This window comes from Octopus sinensis, linkage group LG14 (genome assembly GCF_006345805.1).
Source record: "Octopus sinensis linkage group LG14, ASM634580v1, whole genome shotgun sequence".
In the NCBI taxonomy this organism is placed as follows: domain Eukaryota; kingdom Metazoa; phylum Mollusca; class Cephalopoda; order Octopoda; family Octopodidae; genus Octopus; species Octopus sinensis.
In genome coordinates this window covers 65030385-65055432 of record NC_043010.1, presented here as the reverse complement: position 1 = coordinate 65055432, position 25048 = coordinate 65030385, and the positions used below count along the sequence as shown (strand labels likewise).

General features: G+C 35.4%; 1 protein-coding gene across 1 annotated transcript in view; it reads left to right on the top strand.

Annotated features, from left to right (window-relative positions):
• Positions 1–25048, top strand: part of LOC115219454 (multiple epidermal growth factor-like domains protein 6) — a 374545-nt gene that overhangs the window by 39399 nt on the left and 310098 nt on the right. The window contains exons 8-11 of the mRNA XM_036509123.1: positions 5395–5577; positions 6515–6658; positions 12442–12570; positions 12832–12966. Coding sequence (XP_036365016.1) covers positions 5395–5577; positions 6515–6658; positions 12442–12570; positions 12832–12966 — 591 coding nt within the window. The remainder of the gene's footprint in view (positions 1–5394; positions 5578–6514; positions 6659–12441; positions 12571–12831; positions 12967–25048) is intronic.

Here is a 25048-nt window from a genome sequence, read left to right as displayed (position 1 = left end):
TTATTATTGAGTGAGAGAGCAGTTCATGCCATCAAAGTGATACTGGGGTAAAATATACGAAGCCCAATATACCCATCATGACTACCCGTCTGATAAAGGTACACCAGGCACATGCATCACATTATTATTATTATTATTATTATTATATTATTATTATTATCATTATTATTATTATTATTATTATATTATTATTATTATTATTATTATTATTATTATTATTGTCCATTTAAAACGAGTTTGAATTTGTCAATGAAATTCTTTCTCTGTCTTTTCTCTCGACTTCGCTTGAGTTGTGTAGTTTGTAGAATGGGAATATTATAAACATTTTCTGACCACATGCACCCAAATGGTCGCTTATAGGGGTCTGGCGGATATCAGGGTCCCTTATTTGCTGTCGGTGCACATGTGAACGTTCCGATAGTGCATTCCCAGTCTGACCGACGTTTATTCCTTCCCAATTCGGGCATTTGATGCAGTAAAACTAGCAAACTTGCTCAAAGTAATGAATTAAAGGATATAATCATGGATCTATTTCGTTTTGGGATTTTGTTTGCAAGACTCTTTATATGAGTTCGTGTGTTGAAGCATATTTGTGTTTTGTCTGAGGAGATCCATTTTCTTTTGTGCCTTATAATGTAACACACTCACCGGTAAAATTTCCAATCATTTCTTATTTTTATTTTCCTAAAATTTTCGTTGCGTCTTGCAAAATTTTCAATTGTCTTAAAGAATATTGAAAAGGTTGCAAGACGCAACGAAACTTTTAGGAAAATAAAAATTTTGGGAAAATAAAAATAAGAAATAATTGGAAATTTTACTGGTGAGTGTGTTACATTATAAAGCACAAAAGGAAAATGACTCTCCTCAGACACAACAGAATCACGGATCTAGCTTTGTTTCTAAGTAAAAGACAGGCGAAAACGTGACACACTTGTTAACAAAGGCAAAGTTTGAGCTAAACGACAATGATGATTCATTCGTTGTATCCAAATGCAATGGTAATCGAAGAATATTTGCCAATGCAAATAGGAACTGCAAAAGCAGATATGTAATTTATTGCATCAGATGCCCGAATTGTGAAGAGAAATACGTTGGTCAGACTGGAATGAATTATCGGTACATCAACATAAGTACCAACAACAAATCAGAGACCCTGATGCCCATCAGACCACTTTAAGCAACATTCTAGCAACATGTGGTTAGAAAATGTGTATAATGTTCCATTCTACAAACTACACGACTCAAGTGATGTCAAGAGTAAGTAATTTTACTGATAAATTCAAACCCGTTTTAAATGGACAATAGATGGTAATGATGTTGGTAGTGTTACGCATATTAACATTGATTTGATTGAAATCTAAAATTTCTGGAAAATTGTAGGAATCGTAGCAATATAATTCAACGAAAAGAGGAATGTTATTGACAACATTCTTCAATATAGCCAAACAATTATTTCTTTAATTGCGGTCAAAATAAGAAACCTTTGACATGCCCACCATACTGAGACGACTAAGGCGCTCACCAATTGCCGAAAATATTTCAATGAATAAAGTGGGATATATATGTATACACACACACACACACACACACACACACACACACACACACACACACACACACATATATATATATATATATATATATATATACGAGTGAGTGGACAGACGAATAAATGGCACTCGACCAATTTATTAGTAGTTACAAGTATGGATCAAAATAGTTTGATTCAAATTCCTTGGTACTCTTGAGTTTCAAAGCACGATGTTAGTCGTCAGCCATTTTGAATTTGAATAACAAAAGTTGATTGTTATTAGTGTAGGATGGACTGCGATTGGTCGAGGAAGGTCACGCAGTGTCGTGTTTTATTGTTGGTATATGGAAAACAGTTAACTGGAAAATACCGCATGGTGAACAGGAAATTGACCACGTGGAGGTCAAGAAATAGACTAGAAGTCAGTCAGGTTGTTGGCGGTTAGTAAGAAGTGGCGACATGTGCAAGTATATAGTTCTATAAGTGGGTGTGTAGATGCGTTCATATAGTTTTGTGTACGCGTGAGAGCACGTTTGTGCATAGGCGCACACGCACACATTTGCACACACACATATACGCGCGTGCTTAAACAAGCACGTATGCACATACACACGCATACGTACACTCACATCTAACCTCACGCATCATCAGACGTAAAAATGCACCCTCACCTCCCCCAACCCCAACCTGCTATTTCTGAAACCCTACCACGTGCCCTCCAGAAGGTTCTTCTGTCTTAAGGGCCGTAGTATACAGAACCACTCTTACTCCATCCGATGGCCTTACTAGGCACTATACGGGTATGACAGCTACTGACTCCAAGGGAACATACTCCCCGTATATGCACTCGTTCAGATCCAGGGTGAGTGGGAACTCTACGTCTCTATATCTTTTTCTTTGGAGAGTCCGTGATCTCCGAGATGAAATATCCAGCATTAAGGTGACTAGCCCCACCATATTCACCCGACGTCCCCATCTGCCAGCTCTGCCTCTGTGAAAAACTGCATATCCTCCAACAACCCTCAGTATCTATCAAGAAAGAGATACGATTTATCGTATTGTTGTTACCAGAGATATCCGTTTATAATAATAAACGAAAGTACAAAATTTGTCACTTTTATGCAAGAAGATAAAGTCTACCACATTAGTTGAAGGAAATTATGTAAGAGCTTCTAGGTAAACAGCATTCTTTGTTTTCTGGTTTGGAGAATAGATAAATAGGTCTTGCAAACGACCTACACTGGAGCAAATTTCACCATAAGAATTTGACTATAAGAAAATCAAGCCAGTAGATTTCAAATACTAACCTTGAGCTTTATTAACAGACATTGCAAAGAGAAGTCGCAGTGGGAATTGTGTTCGTTTGAACTCAAAGGGCATATCTGTTGGTTTGATTGAAATTCTTGGAACGAAAACCTCTTCTTCAGAGGCACATCCAGTGATGAGGGTAGCTACTGTCACATTAGGTGACAATGTCTTGACAATCATCCCTGTCCCATTGCATAATTTAGGAGGATCTAAATTTCCTAGAAGCATTATTGGGACTCCTACCTTTAGAAAATGTTTATGTGGAGGAATTCCAGGTGGCTCAAGAGAATTAAGGAACTCTGTTGGGTAATGGACAGCTTGATTTTCATCAAGGACTGAAATAACTGATTTGTATTTCTCCCATAAATTTATTGTTGCCTCTGATGTTCTCTAAGGTGTTACCAAGAACTTCCATTTCACCTCTATGTGACATGGTGCGTTCACCCTAAATGATATGGTGGCATGGGCATAACACTTCTGCTGAACCTGAATCATTGCTTACGTTACAAATTAGACTGTCAGTTGTCACGAGGTTTATTGGTAATTTAAAAGCCGAATGAGCTGTTCGTCCACCTGTAACAATGGTGGCAGCAAAGCCAGACAATGGTTCATCAACTGCAATTCTTTTTTTCTGTTTTGCCTTAATTTGGGGAGACGTAATGTTACAAATCTTTTTATGTGTCACAAAGAGCATCAAGAAAGAAAATTCCTCTCCTATTTTCTGACGATTGTAGAATCCAGCCCGCACACACAAGCACACACACACACACATATATATATATATACATACAGTATCAAACCACAGAGGAAATAGAGGATGTGTGTTAGTGAGAGTGAGAGAGAGAGAGAGAGTGAGAGAGAGGGGTGTATTGTCATATATACGTACATATATAAATAATAAACATATTTCTTTTATCTATGTATGCGTGTGTGTGTGAGAGAGAGTGTGTGTCACTTAGACAGCACTCTCCCTCAAATTCACACACACACACAAACACACACAAACACGTACATACAGACGATTGTCCTGATGAAACAAAATACCTTTCATCAGATTTCTTTAGCGCTTAGTCTTCATACATTTTTGTAACTGCCTCAGCAACTTGGCATAGTACCCGCCATTTATGTGTCAGCCCATTCAAAAATAGTCAATAAATACAATACCTTTGCATCCTGAAAACCTGAAACCATCACTTGCTGCTTGTGTAACGGCCTAGGCCATCTTTGAAGCAGAAGAGGTGGGGTATTTCTCCTCCATCTATTGTCTATTTGACTCCGTCTCAAAGTGATAAACCCAAAACTCATCTTAGCTTAGGAAATATTTAAGGAAACTAGCTAAACCTGCCTCAAAAAATGTCAGATTTTCCAGTGATTTTGTACGACTGGTGCGCTTTTCATCAAGTGCCAATAGAAGTGCCACCCACCACGCAGAAACATTCGTCATGACAAGTTCATCATGTTTATTGTACAAAGTATTTTCATTTCCCTCTCTCAAGGTATTTGATAACAGCACAGTGTCAAATTTCGTTCATTTTCAAGATAAGTCGTTATTAGTAATATTTGAAGTCTTCTTTCAACAGTCAGATGTCAGTTTACCTGGAAGGAAACAATACAAATATTAAGAAGTAGAGTTGAAAATTAATGAATGCAAGATTTCACAGCCCTAGCATCACTCCTTCATAGTCGTCCTATGAATCTTTCAGCCCACCCTCGTATATCTAAAATATCTCCACTGTAAAATTTTAATCTCAAAGCTAGTTGGAATTAAATTAAACAGTCTGAAATTTTTGTCAATGTCTGTTTGCTGTACCACGTAGAGAGAAGTGGATGTTCCTGTGTATTCATTCACGCACATTCATACGTTACTACACATATTAATGATGCACAAGGCAAATAACCACAGATACAGACACAGAAGTATACACCACCTTGTTAAAGATAATTTCCTTGTTTTCAATTAAATTTATCTATCTGTCTGTCTGTCTGTCTATCTATCTATCTATCTATCTATCTATCTATCTATCTATCTATCTATCTATCTATCTATCTATCTATCTGTACTTATGTACATATATGTATATGTATTTTTGATTTTTTTCAACTCATTGTGTTATCGATGTAAAAGCGTGTGGCTTAGTGGTTAGGGTAATCGGCTAACGATCGAAAAGTCGTGAGTTCAATTCCCGGCGACTTTATTTCACATTGCTCAAGTCCTCTCAGCTGAAAGAATGAGTTGCATCTGTATTTCAAAGGGCCAGCCTCGTTACAGCCTGCGTCACGCTGAATTTCCCTAATAACTACGTTAAGCGTACAGTTGTTTGTGGAGTACTCAGCCACTTGAACGGTAATTTCACGAGCAGGCTCTTCCGTTGATCAAATCAACTGGAACCCTCGTAGCCGTAACCGGCGGAGTGCCAGTACATATTGTGTTACCGATTATTTAATTAGACAAATTATTAAAATGGTAATCTCTTCGCTTGATGATCTTTCTTTTCAAATTATTCTCAATATAAATAACATCTGATTCCAATTTTACTTTTATATTTTGGTTCTAGGTGACAGGCTGAAAGGATTTAAAGTTTCTGTTGGATCATCACTTTGTTTTCAAAGTCAAAGTTATGAATACAATGAAGATGTAATTTATATTAAATGTGGAAATCCACTCACTGCAAATTCAGTCAGGATATCGTTAGATGGAGATCGGAGAATGCTTACTCTTTGTGAAGTGGAAGTGTTACGTAAGTTATGTTTATTTGTTATTTCACTTGGTAAATATTGATTTATGAGAATGTTACAGAGCTATCGATTTTGAGATAAAGTACAACCGTTTATCTTGACTTCCATAGTGGACTGATAACTATGTTAGCGATCCTGAATGTTTAAAAAGGTAAAATGTATTGAGCGGGGTTTGAACTCCGAACATAAATGAACATATTAATTACCATTAGACGGTTGGTTCGGTTTTGAAATCTTTCTGCTTCCCCACCTCTTTGTCCCTCCCCCGCCATAGTTTTCCTAAATAGGAACGCTTTAGTGATACAATTTCAATTCACTATTACAGGCTAAGCAAACACTTGTCAAATATACTTGCATACTGCTTACCTACAGTCAAGAACTCTATATCCAATGAACAAAGTCATTCTGTTGACCATAAAATTTCCGACTGGTGTTCACTGGAGTGTTGATAAAGCTAATTAAGATTGATATAACAAATATTTCAATGGTGTACTTTATAAACTAAATATATATAATTTTATATACCATTACACTCTCGCCAACTTTCATTCACTCATCTTATTTCATTTTACACGATTCGATAACATAATGTGTTTACAAATATTCGACTTGTGCATGGTTATGTTCATTTTTGAGATCACTAAAATATTACTCCTTATTTCTTCTTTCAAGCCCTAAAGTTTTTGTGGGAGGAGTCAAGTCGATTACATCGACCCAAGTGCTTGACTGGTACTTATCCTATCAAGCCTGAAATGTGAAAATCGACTCCACCGGAAATTGAACCCCGAACGTAAAGACGGATGATATGCCACTAATAATAAAATTTAAACCATATTCATTCTATAAAATATCATTACAACTTAATATTAGGTGCTAACGCTCGTGAAATACATACAGCAACCGTGATATTTTCTTTTTGAATCATTTTTGTTATTGCAGAATGTGTTCCTGGATTCTATGGAGATATGTGTATGGAACGTTGTGAACTCTGTGAAGGCGCTAAATGTGATCAATTCACGGGACGCTGTGAGGAAGGTTGCATCATAGGATATTACGTGCCCTATGGTTCCCAGAATTGCACAGGTTAGATAAACTTTTAGTCTCCTGCTCAATAATATTACTGAGGGATTATTAGATTTCATTGTAAATCTTTCTTATATCAGTTTCTATAAATATCCATATCCGCAATAACCTTTGAATATTAACATTATCAACCTTATATGATGTGGTATGATCATTATTTAATATTCTGGTTGGAAAATCTATGGGACTTAATCTGTCTCATTAACTCGATTACTTTCTACTATTACCGCCGAGATATTAATTTTTATGCGGAAATATATTAGAAATCTTACAACTGTTTATGGCACAGATTGCTTTCCCTGTAATATCTTTCTTCTTTTCTTCTGTGTCATTCCCTATTTTAAGATTTCGGTCTCAATTGTTGTTTTTCAGTTTTTCTGTTCAGTTTACAGATATACAATTTACTCTTAGTTTCAAATATATATTGTTCTTAACATTCCCAGCAAAGGCAGACTGTCTAGAATCTTTGTTATGCCGAAATTAAAGATGACCGAAGTAAATCAGAACTCTGCACTATGTAAAACAGCCATTTTATACTTGCATTGTCACAATAAACGCGCTATAGGCTCTACTTTAATGAATGTTTACCGCTAGAATATATTGATCAATGTCTCCTGTCCTCTAATCATCATCACATCTGTGCTCCAAACACCAAAACTGAACGTGAGCCAATATGGGTGGTCTCCCTACGTGGTCCCTCGACATGATGGAAATACCAGCAAAATATTCAGAGAAGTATATATCACCTCCTTAAAAGGAGACTGGGATAATGCGTGTTGTAACAGTACATAGAGTATTTCTGGAAAACAAAAAACGGGGATGTTCATCTTACAATTAACTTTCAATGAGGAGGGATATGGCTTTCGTAATGTCATATTTACCGGGTACGTGATACCTTGAATGATTAATTTGGGTCCTCTGCTCTTGAAACCATCAGTAAAAGAAGTGTTAGAGCTCTCCATATTAAAGAAACCTTTCTAATGTGCTCACCTACATTTACATTGCTCATTACACTATTCACCTACGGTTTGCACTTTTGTCATTTCTTCGATTTGAAGTTTCCTCTTCAACTATACTATTGGTAACTGTGCCGATGAAACTGTCCCTGATTCACACCCTCTCAGCTTTGGAGTTATCCATCATTAAGTACAGTCCCTCACACTACATTATTGAACTATTTCCTGTCACCTCTGAAAACATGCACAGCTATGTAGATGATGCAACATTTTTCCTCGTCATCAACAGCTGGCGTCAACAGATTATTTAATCAACTCATGTCAGGAATACACTGAATCCATTACAAGAAACTTTGAGAGAATCCGTCAGAGTGTACATGATGTCTTTGTCTCTTTTACAAACCCAGAAACTGAATCACTACACAAACCAAGAATATAGTGATGTACTTAATACTTTCTCATCAGAAATAACAGGAACTTAAAACTATTTAAATTGCTACAAATACTATGGCTTAGCATCTCAGATGAAACCTCAGAAATGCACGTCTCAAATGCTTCCCATAATATAGAAAGCATCCTCGGAGACTGCAAATGCCTGAGTCATGATCAGCGCTGTCTATAATACGCAACTAAGTCCCCAAACAGTTTCTTGCTCACATCCATGGGACAACGCTGTTGCCACGAATATTCTCGATGAAAAGAAGTCTATTCAACTGACGGACAATAATTTACTCACGAACACACACCAATCAATGTCTTATAGACACGTTTCTTCTACATTTTTCTTTTTTATTATTGCTTAATATGTCTTCTACCGTTCCTCTGTAGTTTTCTGAATAATATTTCTATAACTACATCCATTCACCATACCCTAACCATCTCTGAACCCCATTAAACATTCACTAAATTCTCTTCCTCCCGTTCTTCCCTCTCAGATCTATAACTATCCGGTGACTATCAGGATCACCATTCTATAAATTTTCAAACTATCAATCATCTCAACTAATTTCACCTGTATGGGGAGGCTTGAAGATTCATGGATGCCGTCCCACCTATTTATGTAAATCGTAAAGTAAAATTAAGATATTCTCTCATACAGTACATTTTCTATCTGTAACCGCTGGATAGCAGTGGCATTAAGCAAAGGAAGGTATAGTCGAAAGCAGCACTAAAGATTTTCTGTTAACTTTAGAATAGGAATTCCATCCCAAACTTTGCACACAGGTAAACATACTCAATAAGAACTTGCTAAATAAGGGATCCGATTATAGCAGATCCGAAAATATATAAAGGGCTATATAGTATTGTCAATGGAACTGGTGTTATGGTATTCGCTAGTTATAGACATATTTCACTGCAGATTTCTCTTGGGTCCTAAGAATCTCTGATACCTTAAAAAAAAAGAAAACATATATCTAGACGTGATAGAAAACGGAAGAGAGAAATAAATAAGGAAAGAAGAAAGAAAGAAAGGAAGAAGGAAAGAAAGAGAGACAGACAGAAAGAAAGAATAAGAGCGAGACAGGCAGAATTAAGAGAAAGTGAAGGAGAGTGGCTGAAACGAATTCGAAGTAAGGAAAATACGAAAACGGCAGCATGTTTTTGCTGGTGTCTTTTAATAACATGTCCTAAGCTAGACATTAACCTGCATCTCATGATGAGGTTCCAACTTTAGGGAGTATAAAGTTACTTTTTAGTCACCACAAATCGTATCTCTGGCCTGAGATGGTAATACCAGTGAGGGATGAAATTAGCAGAAGCGATTATTGAGGCTAAGACACCCAGGATTCGGAGTAGAGTCTGCTCTAAGACATAGGTCACGTAAGCCTACCGCAGTGTGGACATGTCCTTATATCACGTGAACTTCTTCCACTGTTTAGAGATTAAATAAGCCTTCTGGCTCAAGGATAAAATTAGGAGAGTAGGAGACTAAAAGATTAAACTGTAAATAAATCGCAGTAGGTAACGGGAATCTAATGCTGTATCTTGCACAAGGAAAATCAAGAATCTTCAGACTATGGTAGAGAGGTCCAAGTCTGCCGACGATTGTAGGCATGGGAGGGAGAGAGAGAGAGAGAGAGAGAGGAAGCCCTAAAACATGAAATACTATATATTTTGCAATGTCTTTTCCCTTTCTTAAAATAGTAAACTCAAACGTGAAAGGGATACTAATTCTCAGAGGGTGAAAAGACTATATGTAAACGAGCAGAGACACGCACACATACACGCGTACACATTCATACACGTACACACACACACCCACACAAATGTGTTCATAGACCTCTCAATCTATCATGGTTTTTATTATAAACATAAATATACATATGAGGAAGGAGAATGTAATATTATTTCTGTCGTCCTCGTGAAAATTATGTAAATGATTAAAATTAATATCACGAATCAATGTGAGATATCGATACTTTACACCGAACAGTTATAAGAATTTTAATATATTAACCTATTGTGTCGGAGTTACTTGGCTTCACTCCTGGGATGGTGAAAATATTTCAATATTGTTCGACTAAAATTTATGAAAATCCGAGACGTAATTGAATTCGATTCAATGCAATGGCAGCGCTTAGAAAATGTATAAATAAACAGAACTGAGGTGTGTTTGTATTTGTTATTCTTTTATTTTTTTTACTCGTTCCAGTCATTTGACTGCAGCCATTCTGGAGCACAGTCTTTAGTCGAATAAATCGACCCCAAGACTTATCCGTTGTAAGCCTAGTACTCATAATATCGATCCTTTTTGCCGAAATGCTAATTGACGGAGACGTAAACACACTAGCATCGGTTATCAAGCAACGTACGGGAAAATGGAGACGCATACATGCATAAACACATATGTAGACACACACACACACACACACACACACACACACACACATATATATATATATGTATGTATATCAGTATATATATTTACGTATATATATGTGCATATATACATTTATATGTATATATATATTTATGTATGTATATATATATATATATATATATATATATATATTTACTCTTTTACGCTTTTACTTGTTTCAGTCATTTGACAGTGGCCATGCTGGAGCACCGCCTTTGGTCGAGCAAATCGACCCCAGGACTTATTCTTTGTAAGCCTAGTATTTATTATATCGGTCTCTTGCCAAAGCAGTAAGTTTCGGGAATGTAAACACACCAACGTCGGTTGTCAAGCGATGTTGGGACAAACACAGACACACACACACACATACATACATACATACATACATATATGCTAGATATGGACGTCAAAATGGTCATTTTACACGAAGAATGTGTTCTGAAGAAAAAAAAAAACAAATTAGTACATAGGTAATCGTTTTTTATTTCGTATGTTTTCATTTGTCTTGCTTATTTTTACACTTTGGTTTGTTGCTGAGTTTTTTTCCTATATGCATGCTGGATTTCGGTTGAGCGTTCTGTATCTAGTTCTGGAAATTGTGTTTTGTAAACGAAAGACTATGCTGATGATCTTGCAGATGTTTGTGTATCCATTTACGAAAATGTTATCAAGTGAAAGTAATTAGTACATATGTAATCGTTTTTTATTTCGTATATTTTCATTTTTTTTGCATATTTTTACACTTTGTATTTTTGCTAAGTTTATTCTTGAGAACACATTCTTCGGGGAAAATGACGATTTTGACGTCAATATCTAGCGTATAGGCTGTCCAGTTTTAGTGGTCAGTCCTCTAAATTTTGTATGAAAAAAATTTTTAATCTTCGGATTTCTTAAAATATGCTAGGCCACTGGTTTTAATTGATTAATATCAATTTCTACCCTTATTTAATTATATATATATATATATATATATATATATATAATATATATATATATATATAATACAAAATGGGACAAGAACGCAAACATCCAGACAGTTAGATGATACAAAAAAGTTATAACAAACCATCCATATTGATAGTACAAAGAAAATAAGGACGGGTCATTCGGAGGTTTCTTTCCTCAGTCAAGTTCCAGATTATCTTTGCAATTGCGACTGGTTATACTTGAGATTCCCCCAATCTGGCCAACCCCAAGGAAAAAATACATATATTAATATATTTAAATATAAATATTTACATATATATATATATATATACATATATATATATATATATATAATATATATATATATATATATATATATTAATATATATATATATATACATATATATATATATATATATGTTACATTTATATATATATATATATATGTGTGTGTGTGTGTGTGTGTGTGTGAATATATATATATATATTTATCTATATACATATATATTTATGTGTATGTGTGTGTATGTATGCATGTATTCGATGCCTTCTTTCAGTTTCCGCCTACCAAGTGCACTATCAAGGCTTTGGTCGACTCGACTCTATAATAGAAGACAGATGCAGAAGGTGCTATGCAGTGGGACTGAACCCGGATCCATATGGTTGGGAAGCAAGCTTCTTACCAAGCTTTCATTCATTAATAACTCTATCACCATTGAACACCATTTCTGATATAGGGAGGCGACGTATGCAAAAGATGCTGAAGGAAGTCGCTTGTCTTCTCGTGATTCTCTATAATTATCTATATTTGATATTTCATCCAATTTTATTTTAAACGAATACTTTCATCTTATAATCTATAGTGACATTTCATTGATCCACGTTGAAATACAATGAGGAATCAAGTATATACTCATCTCTATCTAGTGTCTGTAATGCTAAAATATATAACAATATCTGGCATACTGAATCATCTATAAGATACCATAAAACTCTCTTATAATAGCAATTCATAGCCAACGTTTTTTTTATTATTTCAGAATGTTCCAGGGGTTATTTTGGTCGCAATTGTACAAAGAAATGTCATTGTCACGCAACATGTAACCACATAAATGGATCGTGTTCAGGATTGTGTCATGCAGGATACACCGGGTACAACTGCCAAGAAGGTTATTTCCAATACTTTTTATTCCACCATTTCAAAATTCTCTACATTTGATTTAGTGTTTCTTAGCGTAAATCAACTTTCTTATTTATCATCAAAGACTACTTCAATGTTAACTCATGAGTTATGCTTTAAGATAAGATAATAAAAAAGCGTGTCTTTGATATCTCACATATATTTGTAGAAGAGAGCTCTTACAGCCATAACTTTTATTGTGTGGAGTTAATAATATCTAACCTATTGTGTTTTGTATTAATATTTTCAGAATGTGAAGCTGGTAGATTTGGTAGTAATTGTAGACGGACATGTCATTGTATTGACGAGGAAAACTGCAACAGAACAAATGGAAACTGCTCAGATGGATGTTCTGCTGGATATAGAGGCTACAATTGTCAACAAAGTATGATATAGAACTACGATACATTTCATAAAATTATGTTTAAACCTCTGCATCTGATTCTTATTCTAACTTTCCTTTCACTTAATTAACGTGGTAATGAAGACGCAGACTAACCAGTTTATTTTATTTTCCAAACTTACATTCATTAAATACTTCGTGAATTCATATTGAGATATATTGAGATATATGGGTTGTAAGCGCTTTTATGAATGGTGTATATATGTATGGATATGTATTTGTCCATACACATATATATGTATTTATACATACATACATACATATATATATATATATATATATATATATATATGTATATATATATATATATATATATATATATATATATATATATAATATATATATATATATATATATATATATATATTATATATATATATATTATATATATATATATTATATATATATATATATATGTATGTATGTATGTATGTGTGTGTGTATACATATATATATATATGTATTTATGCTTTTATATATATATGTATATATATATATATATATATATACATGTAAATATACAGTTGCGGCCAAAATGTTCAGAACAGCATTGTTTTCGTCAGAAAAGTGAGTATAAGTTTTTATCCAATTTGATTCATATTCTATAATTTTCACAGACAATAAATACGATATTATGTGTTATTGTCCGAGATTTTGGTGTAATTTGAGAAGATACTCGGGTGCGAAACTTATTGACCAGTTGTGGTGCGTCTTTCGGTGCAGAAGCGTCTTATTAGATGATTTAAAAAGAGGACTGGGTTTAGAGTTCAAAACGGTGTGAGTGAATGTGAGCGCGCGTGTGTGTGTATATATATGCTTGTATTTGTGTGTGTTGGTTTTTTCTATTGGACTTAGAGTTTAGTGTGTAGTGTGTATGGGTCTGTGTATATGTGTGTGGTTTATATTTAGCAGGATGGTGCGTGTATATGTGTGAATGTTTGTGCGTGTGTATATGTGTGATTTGTATTTCTCGGGGTGCTGTGTGTGCGCATGTGTGTATGTGTTTTTTACATGTATGCGTTTGTTCGTGTGTGTGTATGTGTGCGTCTGTGTGTGTTCGAGTGTATGTTTGTGTGTGTTGTGTTGGTGGTGATGTTATGTGCGTGTACGTGAATATGTGTGTCTCTGTCTGAGTATGTTTGTGTTGTTATAATTGTCCGCATGTTGTGTATGTGTGTGTCTGTGCAACCGTATGAGTGTGTGAAGGTGCATATGTATGTGTGTGTGTGTGTGTTAGAGTGTGTTGTATTGTCAGGGTTTCTGTGTGTGTCCGTGTGTGGGTGTGGTTTATGTATTTTTCGGGCGTGCATTACACGAACATATATAAAAAGGAGATACAAATATTACAGGCATCACCCCCACACACACACTAACTAAACATAGACACTCATAGAGATATACGCATGCCTAAATGAAGACACATACAATAGAAATACAATATGGCTGACGGTTAGTATGGAGAGACACACAAATAAGAAAGAAGAAAGCAAAGGACCACTGATGCGGTTACAGGAGTGTGACGAAAGAACTCTGCCCGAAATAAGATTAAGATGAATGTAAAAAATAAATAACGCTGATGAGAGGTCAATACCTCGAAACTCGAGTCCGTGTGTATCATAAGTTGAAGACGGGAAGGATGACTTCCCTTTGCAAATACTGACAGGGCACAGAAAGTGTGTCTATGGCCAGCTGGAGGAGTGTGTCCTCCTGGGGCTAAAAACTACAGTAGCATCCACCCTTAGGGGTAGCCATATTGAGATGGCAAATATACGTCACGATGTGTTACCGCTACTGTAAAAAGTCAGCGTTATATTTTGACTTTTTATTAAAATTTTATGTATTGATTAAGTCTTTCTTTGTTTGTTTTGCAAAATAGTGGTTTTGTCTCTAATTAATATTATATAATATTTTACTATAAAATTGGATTTAATCCTAAATCTGATTTTTCCCTGTAAATTTGGATTTATTCCCTAATATTTATTATATATATATATATCTATATATATATATATATATATATATATATATATATATGATGGACTCACCCGTTCTTGAACAACAAGTGAGGGTTCCACAATATCTTAGCGAACAACTACGCAGATGATTTATAGTCATCAAATGTTTGTCTATACATAAGTTAACACCCTCCATCAAATCGACATTATTTGTACAGGTGCAAAGACGAAATGATCGCTGAGCAACGCGAAATGAATTACTTAGCTCATGAAGACAACGTAACGCCCGGTCTGGGAATTGAACCCACGACCTCGCAATTGTGAGTGAAACTCCTTAACCACTGAGCCATGCGTGTTCACACACACATCCACTCACAGACACAGACACACACTAACACTCACATATATATATATATATATATATATATATATATATATATATATATACGTGGGTGCTGTGCACTTATGTACTTATACATGTATGTATGTATGTATGCATGGATGGATAGGTATCCATACAACTGTGAATAAATGTATTTCAGTGACATAACGTGTGCATGTGTGTGCATCTGCATTTCTGCACATGCAAAATCACGTAGGAGCATACACACACACACACACACACACATGTATATATATATATATATATATATATATATATATATATATATTATATATATATATACGGAATACTCCAGATTCAGCTTTGGTGAGGGTTGCAAAAAGCATTGTCATTGTTCCCTACCATGTAACCACGTACATGGATCATGTCCAGGTGATTGTGATGCAGGATACAGCGGATCCAGCTGTCAAGAAGGTAATTTTCTATACTTTATTCCAAAATTATTAAATTATTTTTTATATTTCAATTAATGTCTCTACCTGTTCAATCTTGTTTATGATAACATATTACGTTAAGCGAAACAAATGTTTAATGTTTGTTTACAGGCATACAATATCTTAATTATATTTCTGAAGTAGAAAAGTATTATAGATATACCTTTTATTATATTCAGTAAATGATATCTAATATAATTTGTTTATACCAATATTTTCAGAATGTGAAGGAGATAAATTTGGTGTAAATTGTAAAGATATATGTCACTGTGTTGACAACAAAAAGTGCGACAGACGAAATGGGACATGTCCAGATGGGTGTGCTGCTGGATATGACGGTGACAATTGTCAACAAGGTATAATTTAAGTCTACATTATATTTTAAAAAATATGTCTCAGCCTGTGAATTTGTCTCTTTCTAAATATTTCCTGGTATTTTAATAATGTGCGAGTGGAAATGAGGACTACACCGGTTTATAACAATTATGCTTTTCAAGCATTCATTCACAAGAATCTTCGTAAAAAAATCAGGAAATATTTGACTCGTAATGACTATGTATATATCTGTATGTGTGCGCGTGCGTGTGTGTGTGTTACATAATCATTCGGAAACATACACACACACACACATATATATAATTCTTACTTAATGTACGTGGATATACTGCACAAAGTCACAAAACTGCGGCGTTCGTCACGTGATCACATCTCACATCCATGTGTTGTGATAAAAATCAGACGAAACGTTAAATTGTTTAAATCTAGATTTTTTTTTTCACCGTCATTTGTTGCAGGTATTCAGTAGCCATGGAATATTTAAACAAATTTAGTTCTACTGAAACAGGAAAACAGTAATTAATAAATCACTAGTTTTCCTGTGTCCGTAGAGGTACACGCATTAATGTATTGATATGATAACGCAAGAAATGTGCAAAACACGTAATATAGAAACAATCTGAACTATGACCTGGCAACAATAGACTTATTAAAAATGTCAGGAACAGAATAAATGCCACTATTTCCATACTTACAACTTATCACAGGTGTATAGTGATAAAGGGTGGTAGTAATGTAACTACTATATTCGTGATAAATACTTCGGTAACATTTCATTGCCCAAAAGCTAGAAACGCACACGAGTTGACGTAATGAATATTTTAGAAAAATATGTTAAATACTTTAAATATTTTAGAAATAGATGTTAATACTGCCTTCAAATGAGGATTGCCGGGCATGTTTTATCATGCACAGCATGAAATCAATTGATGTTGGAATATGTAATAAAACTGCCTTCAATTTCCCTCCTGAAGGCAGGCCTATTTTTAAAATGTTCATTAAATTGCTCGTGTGTGTATTTATCGCAGAATTGGTGGGTTTTCTTAAGCTTTCACTTTAATTTTTTGCAAGCGGTATTTTTACCCTTCTTTTTTCAAATATTATAACTGTTTATGTAGAAGTCTTGCTAGCCACCTCATTATTACTGTTTCTAACAGTGATAATACTTCACATATCTACATATATATGTATATACAGAGAAAGGAAGAGAGAGGGAGGTTAGAATTCTGTTTTACCAAAAATGTAGCTCTAATGTATAACGTGAAGATAACACCAACAATTTTCTCAGACAATATGACGGAATTGAGCAGGTATTTTTCCAAACCAACTATTCAAAGAATCTGCCACAGTGCACTACAGGATAGGTCAACAATCTGAAGTCGATTTGTTAACTGCAGACCCAAAGAGGATAAGGGAAGTACTAAATAAACAATTCTCGGGTGTCTTCTCTCCACTGGGAAACATCAAGCGCTGCAGTTCCATCCAACTCGTTTTGCCGTCAAGCATAATACCGAAGGGAGACCCGAAACTTGTGAAAGTCGGTGCTTCAGTACGGCCCTAGCCCCTGACTGAAAACAGTAAGAGAGTAAAAGAAAATAAATAATGCGGTTTTTTAACCCTCATTTTTTAAAAGATTAAGATAAAGTACTTTTTTGATCTAAAATTTTCTACAATACTTTTCCATCTTGAATGACCAAAACCAAGCTGCTGTACTAGTTCCTCAACAGTTACGATGGGATTTTGTTCCGCCAGAGTTTGCAAGACATCTTTCTCGAGCTCTACAGATCTTCCAAGATGTGGCTCGTCTTCTAGGTTGTTGTTTCCGGCTCGGAACTTCTGGAACCGCCGTTGATACTGGCTTACACTTATTGTCCAATCCCCAAACACTGCATTAATATCCCTCGCACTTTCCGTTTCTTTGTTGCCTTTGTTGAACTCATAATAAAACAAACTATGCCGAACGTGCTCATTTGTCACTTCCATTATAGCTTTGAAAAAATAACTGTTTAAATCGAGCTTCACCCTTCAAAACTTGCCCTAAGATTAAGGAAGAGGGAAAATTACTATCTGCTTTCATAGCAGGTTGATGCAGGTAGTTTATCCCATCCTATTTCAACTTTTAGTTCATGCGATTGAAAAAAACCGCATTATTTATGGAATGACCCAATATATGTGTATATATATATATATATATATATATATATATATATATATATATATATATATATATATATATTCAAAATGTGACCGCGTGTGTACCGTTGGCGATTTTTTTTCCTTTGTCTTCCCTTCTCTGGATCTTTCCTTCTATGTTTCCGACGGAGAGCTCCGCTCGTAACGTTGAACCCTCCTTCTTTCCTTCTTTCCTGAGCGTCCTATAATACTATATTTGTTCCACGTCCTCGCGTTGTTGTGTTTTTTTTGCTTTCTTGTTTGGATCAACTATATATATATATATATATATATATATATATATATATATATATAGTGAAGGCGCATGGCTCAGTGGTTAGAGCGTCGAGCTTACGATCGTGAGGTTGTGAGCTCGAATCCTGGACCGGCACTTTATTTCATGTTGCTCTCAGTTCACACTCAGCTGTAGAAACGAGTTGCGACATTACTGGTGCCAAGCTGTATTGGCCTTTGTCTTTCCCTTGGATAACACTGCTGGCGTGGAGAGGGGAGGCCGGTATGCATGGGCGACTGCTGGTCTTCCATAACAACCTTGCCCGGACTTGGTCTAGGAGGGTAACTTTCTAGGTGCAATCCCATGGTCATTCATGACCGAAGGGGGTCTTTACCCCTTTATATATATATATATATATATATATATATATATATATATATATATATATATATATATATATATATATATATAGTAAATCCAAAACCACGAAGATCAAACACAAGAAAGAAAAAACAACAACGCAAGGAGTGATACATGCAAAGTATTAGCAGATGCTCAAGGGAAGGAAAGTAAAGTGGTTCTACGTTTCGAGCGACGCTCTTCTTCAGAAACAGGAGACTGGAAAGTCCAATAGATGGAGGAAAAAATCGCCGACGATTCACATTTTGAAAATACGGTAAACAGTTCGAAGACAGGAGAGTGTAAGAGAAGGAGGTATGACTCTGTATCTTTTAGTATGTGCGTGTGCGCTAGTCTGCGTGTGGGTGTGGGTGTAATGGTATGTGTGTGTATGCGTGTGTGTGTGGAGTTTGTGTGGTCTTGGATGTTTATATGTGGATGTGTGAGTGAACTTTGTCTCTTAAAGTTGGAAAAATTCAGTAGCATGGTAACAGGAGTGGTGGACCTTTGTGGAGTTATGTGTCTCTTCACATGTGCGTAGAGGAATGGTCAGTAGAAATGTGTTTGGGAGGCAGTTTGAAGTATTGTGTGCATGTGTATGTATGTGTGCGTCTATGTATATGCTGTGTGTGTGTCTATGTATATGCTGTGTGTGTATGATGTGTGTGTGTCTTGTGTGTGTGTGTGCGTGTGCGTGCGTGTGTGTACATATGTGTATGTGCGTATGTGTATGTTCGTGTGTATATGCATGTGCGTGGCTTTGTGTGTGTGGAGTAATATGTGCATTCCTGTATATGAGTGTGTGCGTGTGCGTGTGTATGTGCGTGTGTGCATGTCGTTGTATGTGTAATTGTGAGCGTGTTTGTATGATTGTGTTGTGTGAATGGGAGGTGTGTGTGCGTTCATGTGCGTGTGTGTGTATGTGGGTGCGTATGTATTAGTATGTGCGTGTGTGTGTGAGTGTGTATATGTGTGTGTGCATGTGTATATGTGTGTGCGTGTGTACGTGGGGTTGTGTGTGTGGTGTGTGTATATGTATGTGCGTGTGTTTGTATGTGTGTGCGTATGTATTTGTATGAGCGTCTGTGTGAGTGTGTATATGTGTGTACGTGTGTACGTGGGGTTGTGTGTGTGATGTGTGTATATGTATGTGCGTGTGTTTGTATGTGTGTGCCTGTGCCTGTGTGTGTGTGTGCGTGTGTGTATGTGTATATGTGTACATTGCTTGTGTGCTTGTATGTGCATGTTGTGTGTGTATGATATATATGTGTGGTGCATGTGTATTCATGTCTGTGCGCGTGCGTGTATGTGCGCGTATGTGTGCTTATGTATGCGTGTGTATGGGTGTGTGTATATGTGAGTATGTGCATGGAGTCGTGTGTGTGGAGTTATATTTGCGTTCGTGTATGCGTCCGTGGGTGTGTGTGTGTATGCGCATGTGTGCGTGTGTAAGTGCATGTGTGTATATGTGTGTATGTGTGTGTACCTGCATGTGTGTATATGTGTGCATGTATGTGTGTTGTGTGTATGTGTATGGTGTGTGTGTGGGTTATATATGTGAGGTATATGTGAGTTCATGCCTGTGCGCGTGCGTATATGTGTGCATGTGTGTGCATATGTACGTGTGTGAATGTATGTGTGCGTGTATATAGAAATAAAATAAAATATGATAAAGAAGGTCGGTAAAAAAGGGGCAAAAATGGAGAAGGTTACAAGATGAAAAAATTAAAAAAATTTTTAAAAATTCAAAAATAACAGATATAAGATAAAAAATAAAAAGTAAAGAATAAAAAGTAAAAAAATTAAAATTTAAACAAAATTAAATTAATGAAATAGAAATTTTAAAAATTATAAAAAATAATACAATAAATTTTTTTAATTCGACAGAAAAAACGATAAAAAACAATAAAAAATCGTAAAATAGGTAACAGTGCAAAGAAGTAAATGGTTATGAGAGAAGATAAAATAAAATAAAAGAAAAGGGTTTAGAGGCAGTCGTTAAGAGGAGGGGGTTATGCTGAGTACGAAGGGAGTTTATGTTTGTTGACTGAAAATATAACGCTGTTCCAGGCGGAGTCGAGAGTGTGGATCTGTGGTGCAAGGCGAGGCCAAAAATGGAGATATAAGAGGTGAAGTGGTTGGCCAAACGGAAATGACGGGCGACGGGAATGTTCGTGCGTAGCCGAATATCTCGTAGATGTTCCGTGAACCGGTCGGCCAGGCAGCAGTCCGTCTGACCAACGTAGAGTTTATTGCAGAGATTATCTCTAATGCAATAGATAAGACTTGAAGAAGTGCAAGGGGAGTTTCTAATGTGGAGGGTTTGCTGGTTGAATCCAGTGAGGGAGGTGGTGTTGCTGATGAAAGGGCAAGTGTAGCAGCAGAATCTAGAGTAAGGGAAGCATCCGAATGGGGTTGGGAGGTAAGAGAGGAGGGTGCTACAGACTAGTAGATCGCGTAGGTTACGGCGCATTTAAAGGACGACAGGGGTGTGTTGGGGAAATGGGGTGGGTGGTGGGATCTAGTTGGAGACGACGGAAGGCCCAAAGGATCATCCGACCAAGGAGTGTTGATTTAAAAAGACTTCAGCAACTGTTACTCAGAATGTAACACGTACGTTCATTGGACATTTGTGATAATCCCTAAAAACTAAATCATGTGAGTATATATAATATAATAGAGATCTTAGTGGATACAGTTCAACGAAATTAGTTATTCATCAGAAATTATAGTCTCTACTTAAATTAAGATTATAAAAGTTTATATACAGGTTTATATATATATTAATTTACAGGGACTACTATATACTTAGTGCACAAAGTAGGAGAAATAGTCGTATGTATATAAAAAAATGTTTAAGACCCCCCCTTTGGTCACGAATGGCTATGAAATGCACCTTAAAAATTCCCCTCCGAAGCACAAGTTTATGGAAGACCAGTAGTCGCCCATGCATACCAGCATCCCCTCTCCAAGCCACCGATGTTATCCAATGGAAAGACAAAAACAGATACAACTTGACACCAGTGATGTCCTACATCATTCCTACAAATGAGTGAACTGGAGCAACGTGAAATATAGTGTCTTGCTCAAGAAACAACACTCAGCTCGATCCGAGAATCGAACTCACTACCGCATGATTGTTAGCCATGCGCCTATATATGGAGTGCATGCAGAAGTAATAGCTAAACCGATATGGGCATGTAAATATTTATTGAATAATACATGATTTGAAAGCAACTAAAATAAAATAAAATAATTATTTCCATATATGTTAAACTTTTATAAAATAATCTTGTAAAAAAAATTATTTATAAATTACAAGAACTAGGAAAAGATCATGAAAGGATGTAAGAATGTATAAACATATCACGTATATCTTTATATATATAAAACTGAGAATGTGTGTCTGTCTGTCTGTCGGTCTGTGTGTTTCCCTAAAACTTGAGAACTACACAACCAATTTCATTCAAATTTTACACATGCCTTACTTAGGGTCCGGGGAGTGTCATCGGCAAAATAATTTAACTTTTTGCCTAGGGCGAGCCCACAGCAATATCATATCTTCTCCACTACGATTCCCTAAAACTTGAGAACTACACAACCCATTTCATTCAAATTTTACACATGCGTTACTTATGGTCTATGTAGTTTCATGGGCACAAAAAGTTCAACTTCTTGCCTAGAGCGAGTCCATAGCAATATCATATCTTCTCCACTATTTCAGTATTACGTGTTAAAAGTGAAACAAAAATATTTCTCTATTTTATGTCAGATGTTTTCACTTTAACAATAAAATAATAATAACAATTGAATTATAAGTAGTAAATAATAATTAAAATCAAACTAAAGTATAATATAATCGTAACATAACAAAAGTTGAAATAGCAATTGGTATAAAATTGCATCAATGATTTGAACTTGAATAAGTGGTTTCACATGAATGGCAATAAATTAAAAATAAAATTAGCGTGCAGAAATGGAATAGTCCAGATGGATATATAAAAATTTAATTAAAGAAAAGACTATTGTCTATAAAGTATACAATGTAGAGAAAAAAGATTTCAACACATGGAGGAAAGCACCTTCGAAAAGTGTCTTGGTGCAACTATGAAAGTTATCTAATCAGAGGCAGTATATTAACCACAATAGAAGCAAGGTTCGAGTCAATGGAGTGTGCAAGGGAGTACTCGACTCGAACTTGCAAAGTGGAAATATTTTATTTTTACCTTTATATCTGGGACGTAGGACGCCCCTGGAATAAAATTTTTAATGCCCCCCCCCCCCCCGAAGTAGAGGTAGGCTGGATTGTAGCCACACTTCTATACAAGAGGGAGAACAAGATACAATTGATCGAAATTACAAGAGACGGGCTAACAATTCCAGTCTGTTATATATTTTGAGTATTGTTATCACTAGCGATATCAAGATATAACTTTGTATTTTGTATTTTGTGTAGATGTATATATATAGATGTACATGTAATATGTTCACTTATATATACACATATATACATGCACTAGCACTATGACCCGGCAAGTATATATATAAAATATTTATAAATTTTATAAAACCTAATGTGTAATTATAAATATAATATTGTATTATATTATACAATGAGTTTTATGAAAAGAAATTATAACCTCCTTTGCAATCAATATATACAGGAGTGTGTATAGATATATAAAAATTTAGATATACAAGATAAAAAATATGAAAAATATAAAGCTAAAATATTTTTATATAAGAATGTTTTTAATAAGACTTTATAAAATAAAATATTTCATTGCGAATGATATGAAAGTTATAACAGAAAAAAAAAGGATAAATCAAGATATGCTTATCAAATACTAATTAAAGAATAAATTAAGATAAAGATACCTTTGAAAATGGGTTTATAAAATATTTGCAAAATATATCAGAGACACTGATTTATTTAGAATAATATCAGTTCTTATGGGGTATAACTTATACTTAGGGGAGGCGCAAGAATTGGTAATCCATTGCGAATTTATATATTATCACTATAAAGGAAAATAATCCCAATACCGAGGTTGCAATATAAATATTGAAGGAATGCAGATTGAAGTAGTTAAGGGCTATTAGAGAGCAATACTACATGTATTTCTAGATAATATAGGGTATGCTATGAAAGATATGACACCCTGGATAACTCAGGCTACCAAATCATAGTATGATATGCTTATTCTTATTTGTTTCTAAGGCGTTTGCACGCTGGGCAAAATGCGTAGCCGTATTTCGTCTGCCGCTACGTTCTGAGTTCAAATTCTGCCGAGGTCAACTTTACCTTTCATCGGGGTCGATTAAATAAGTACCAGTTACGCACTAGGGTCGATATAATCGACTTAATCCGTTTGTCTGTCCTTGTTTATTCTCTCTGTGTTTAGCCCCTTGTCGCCAGTAAAGAAATAGGTATTTCGAATGTCTTTACGGTTTGAGTTCAGATTCTGTCGTGGTCAACTTTGCTTTTCATCCTTTCGGGATCGATAAATTAAATACCAGTTGCGTTCTGGGATCCATCTAACCGACTGCCCCACCTCCGCCAACATTTGGGGCCTTGTGCCTTGAGTAGAGAAGATTATTATTTGCTTCTAAAGTATTTGAAGGTACGTGTAATCCTATGTACACAGGATACTCTAAGGTCTAATTTATTATTATTTAGGTTTTGCTTATCCCTAATTCATATATCTCCATACAACATAGTTCACATCTATATCGGTAATTTTTGTATGGCTGAGCTTCATGGACTATATCCCATTTTAGGCTAATTTCACTATTACTATCCTTGAATTCCCAGATTTTCATGGATAAAAAGGTAGTGTTAGCTTTATATATATATATACATATATATATATATCTGTCCGGCATTCGCCATGATTGATTGCTAGCCACTATACATTCTTTATTCTCTCCTTGTTTCTTTCTGTGTTCCTTTCTGTGGAAGAGCGAATGCTCGAAACATTAAAGCTTTTTCACTTCCCAAGCATTAAACTATTGCATCTGCTTGTTGTCTACACCATATGTCTTCGTCTTTTGTTTTTTCTTGTGAATTCTCCCTTATATATATATATATAACTAATGTAGGATAACATTTTTTTCAGAAAAACATTTT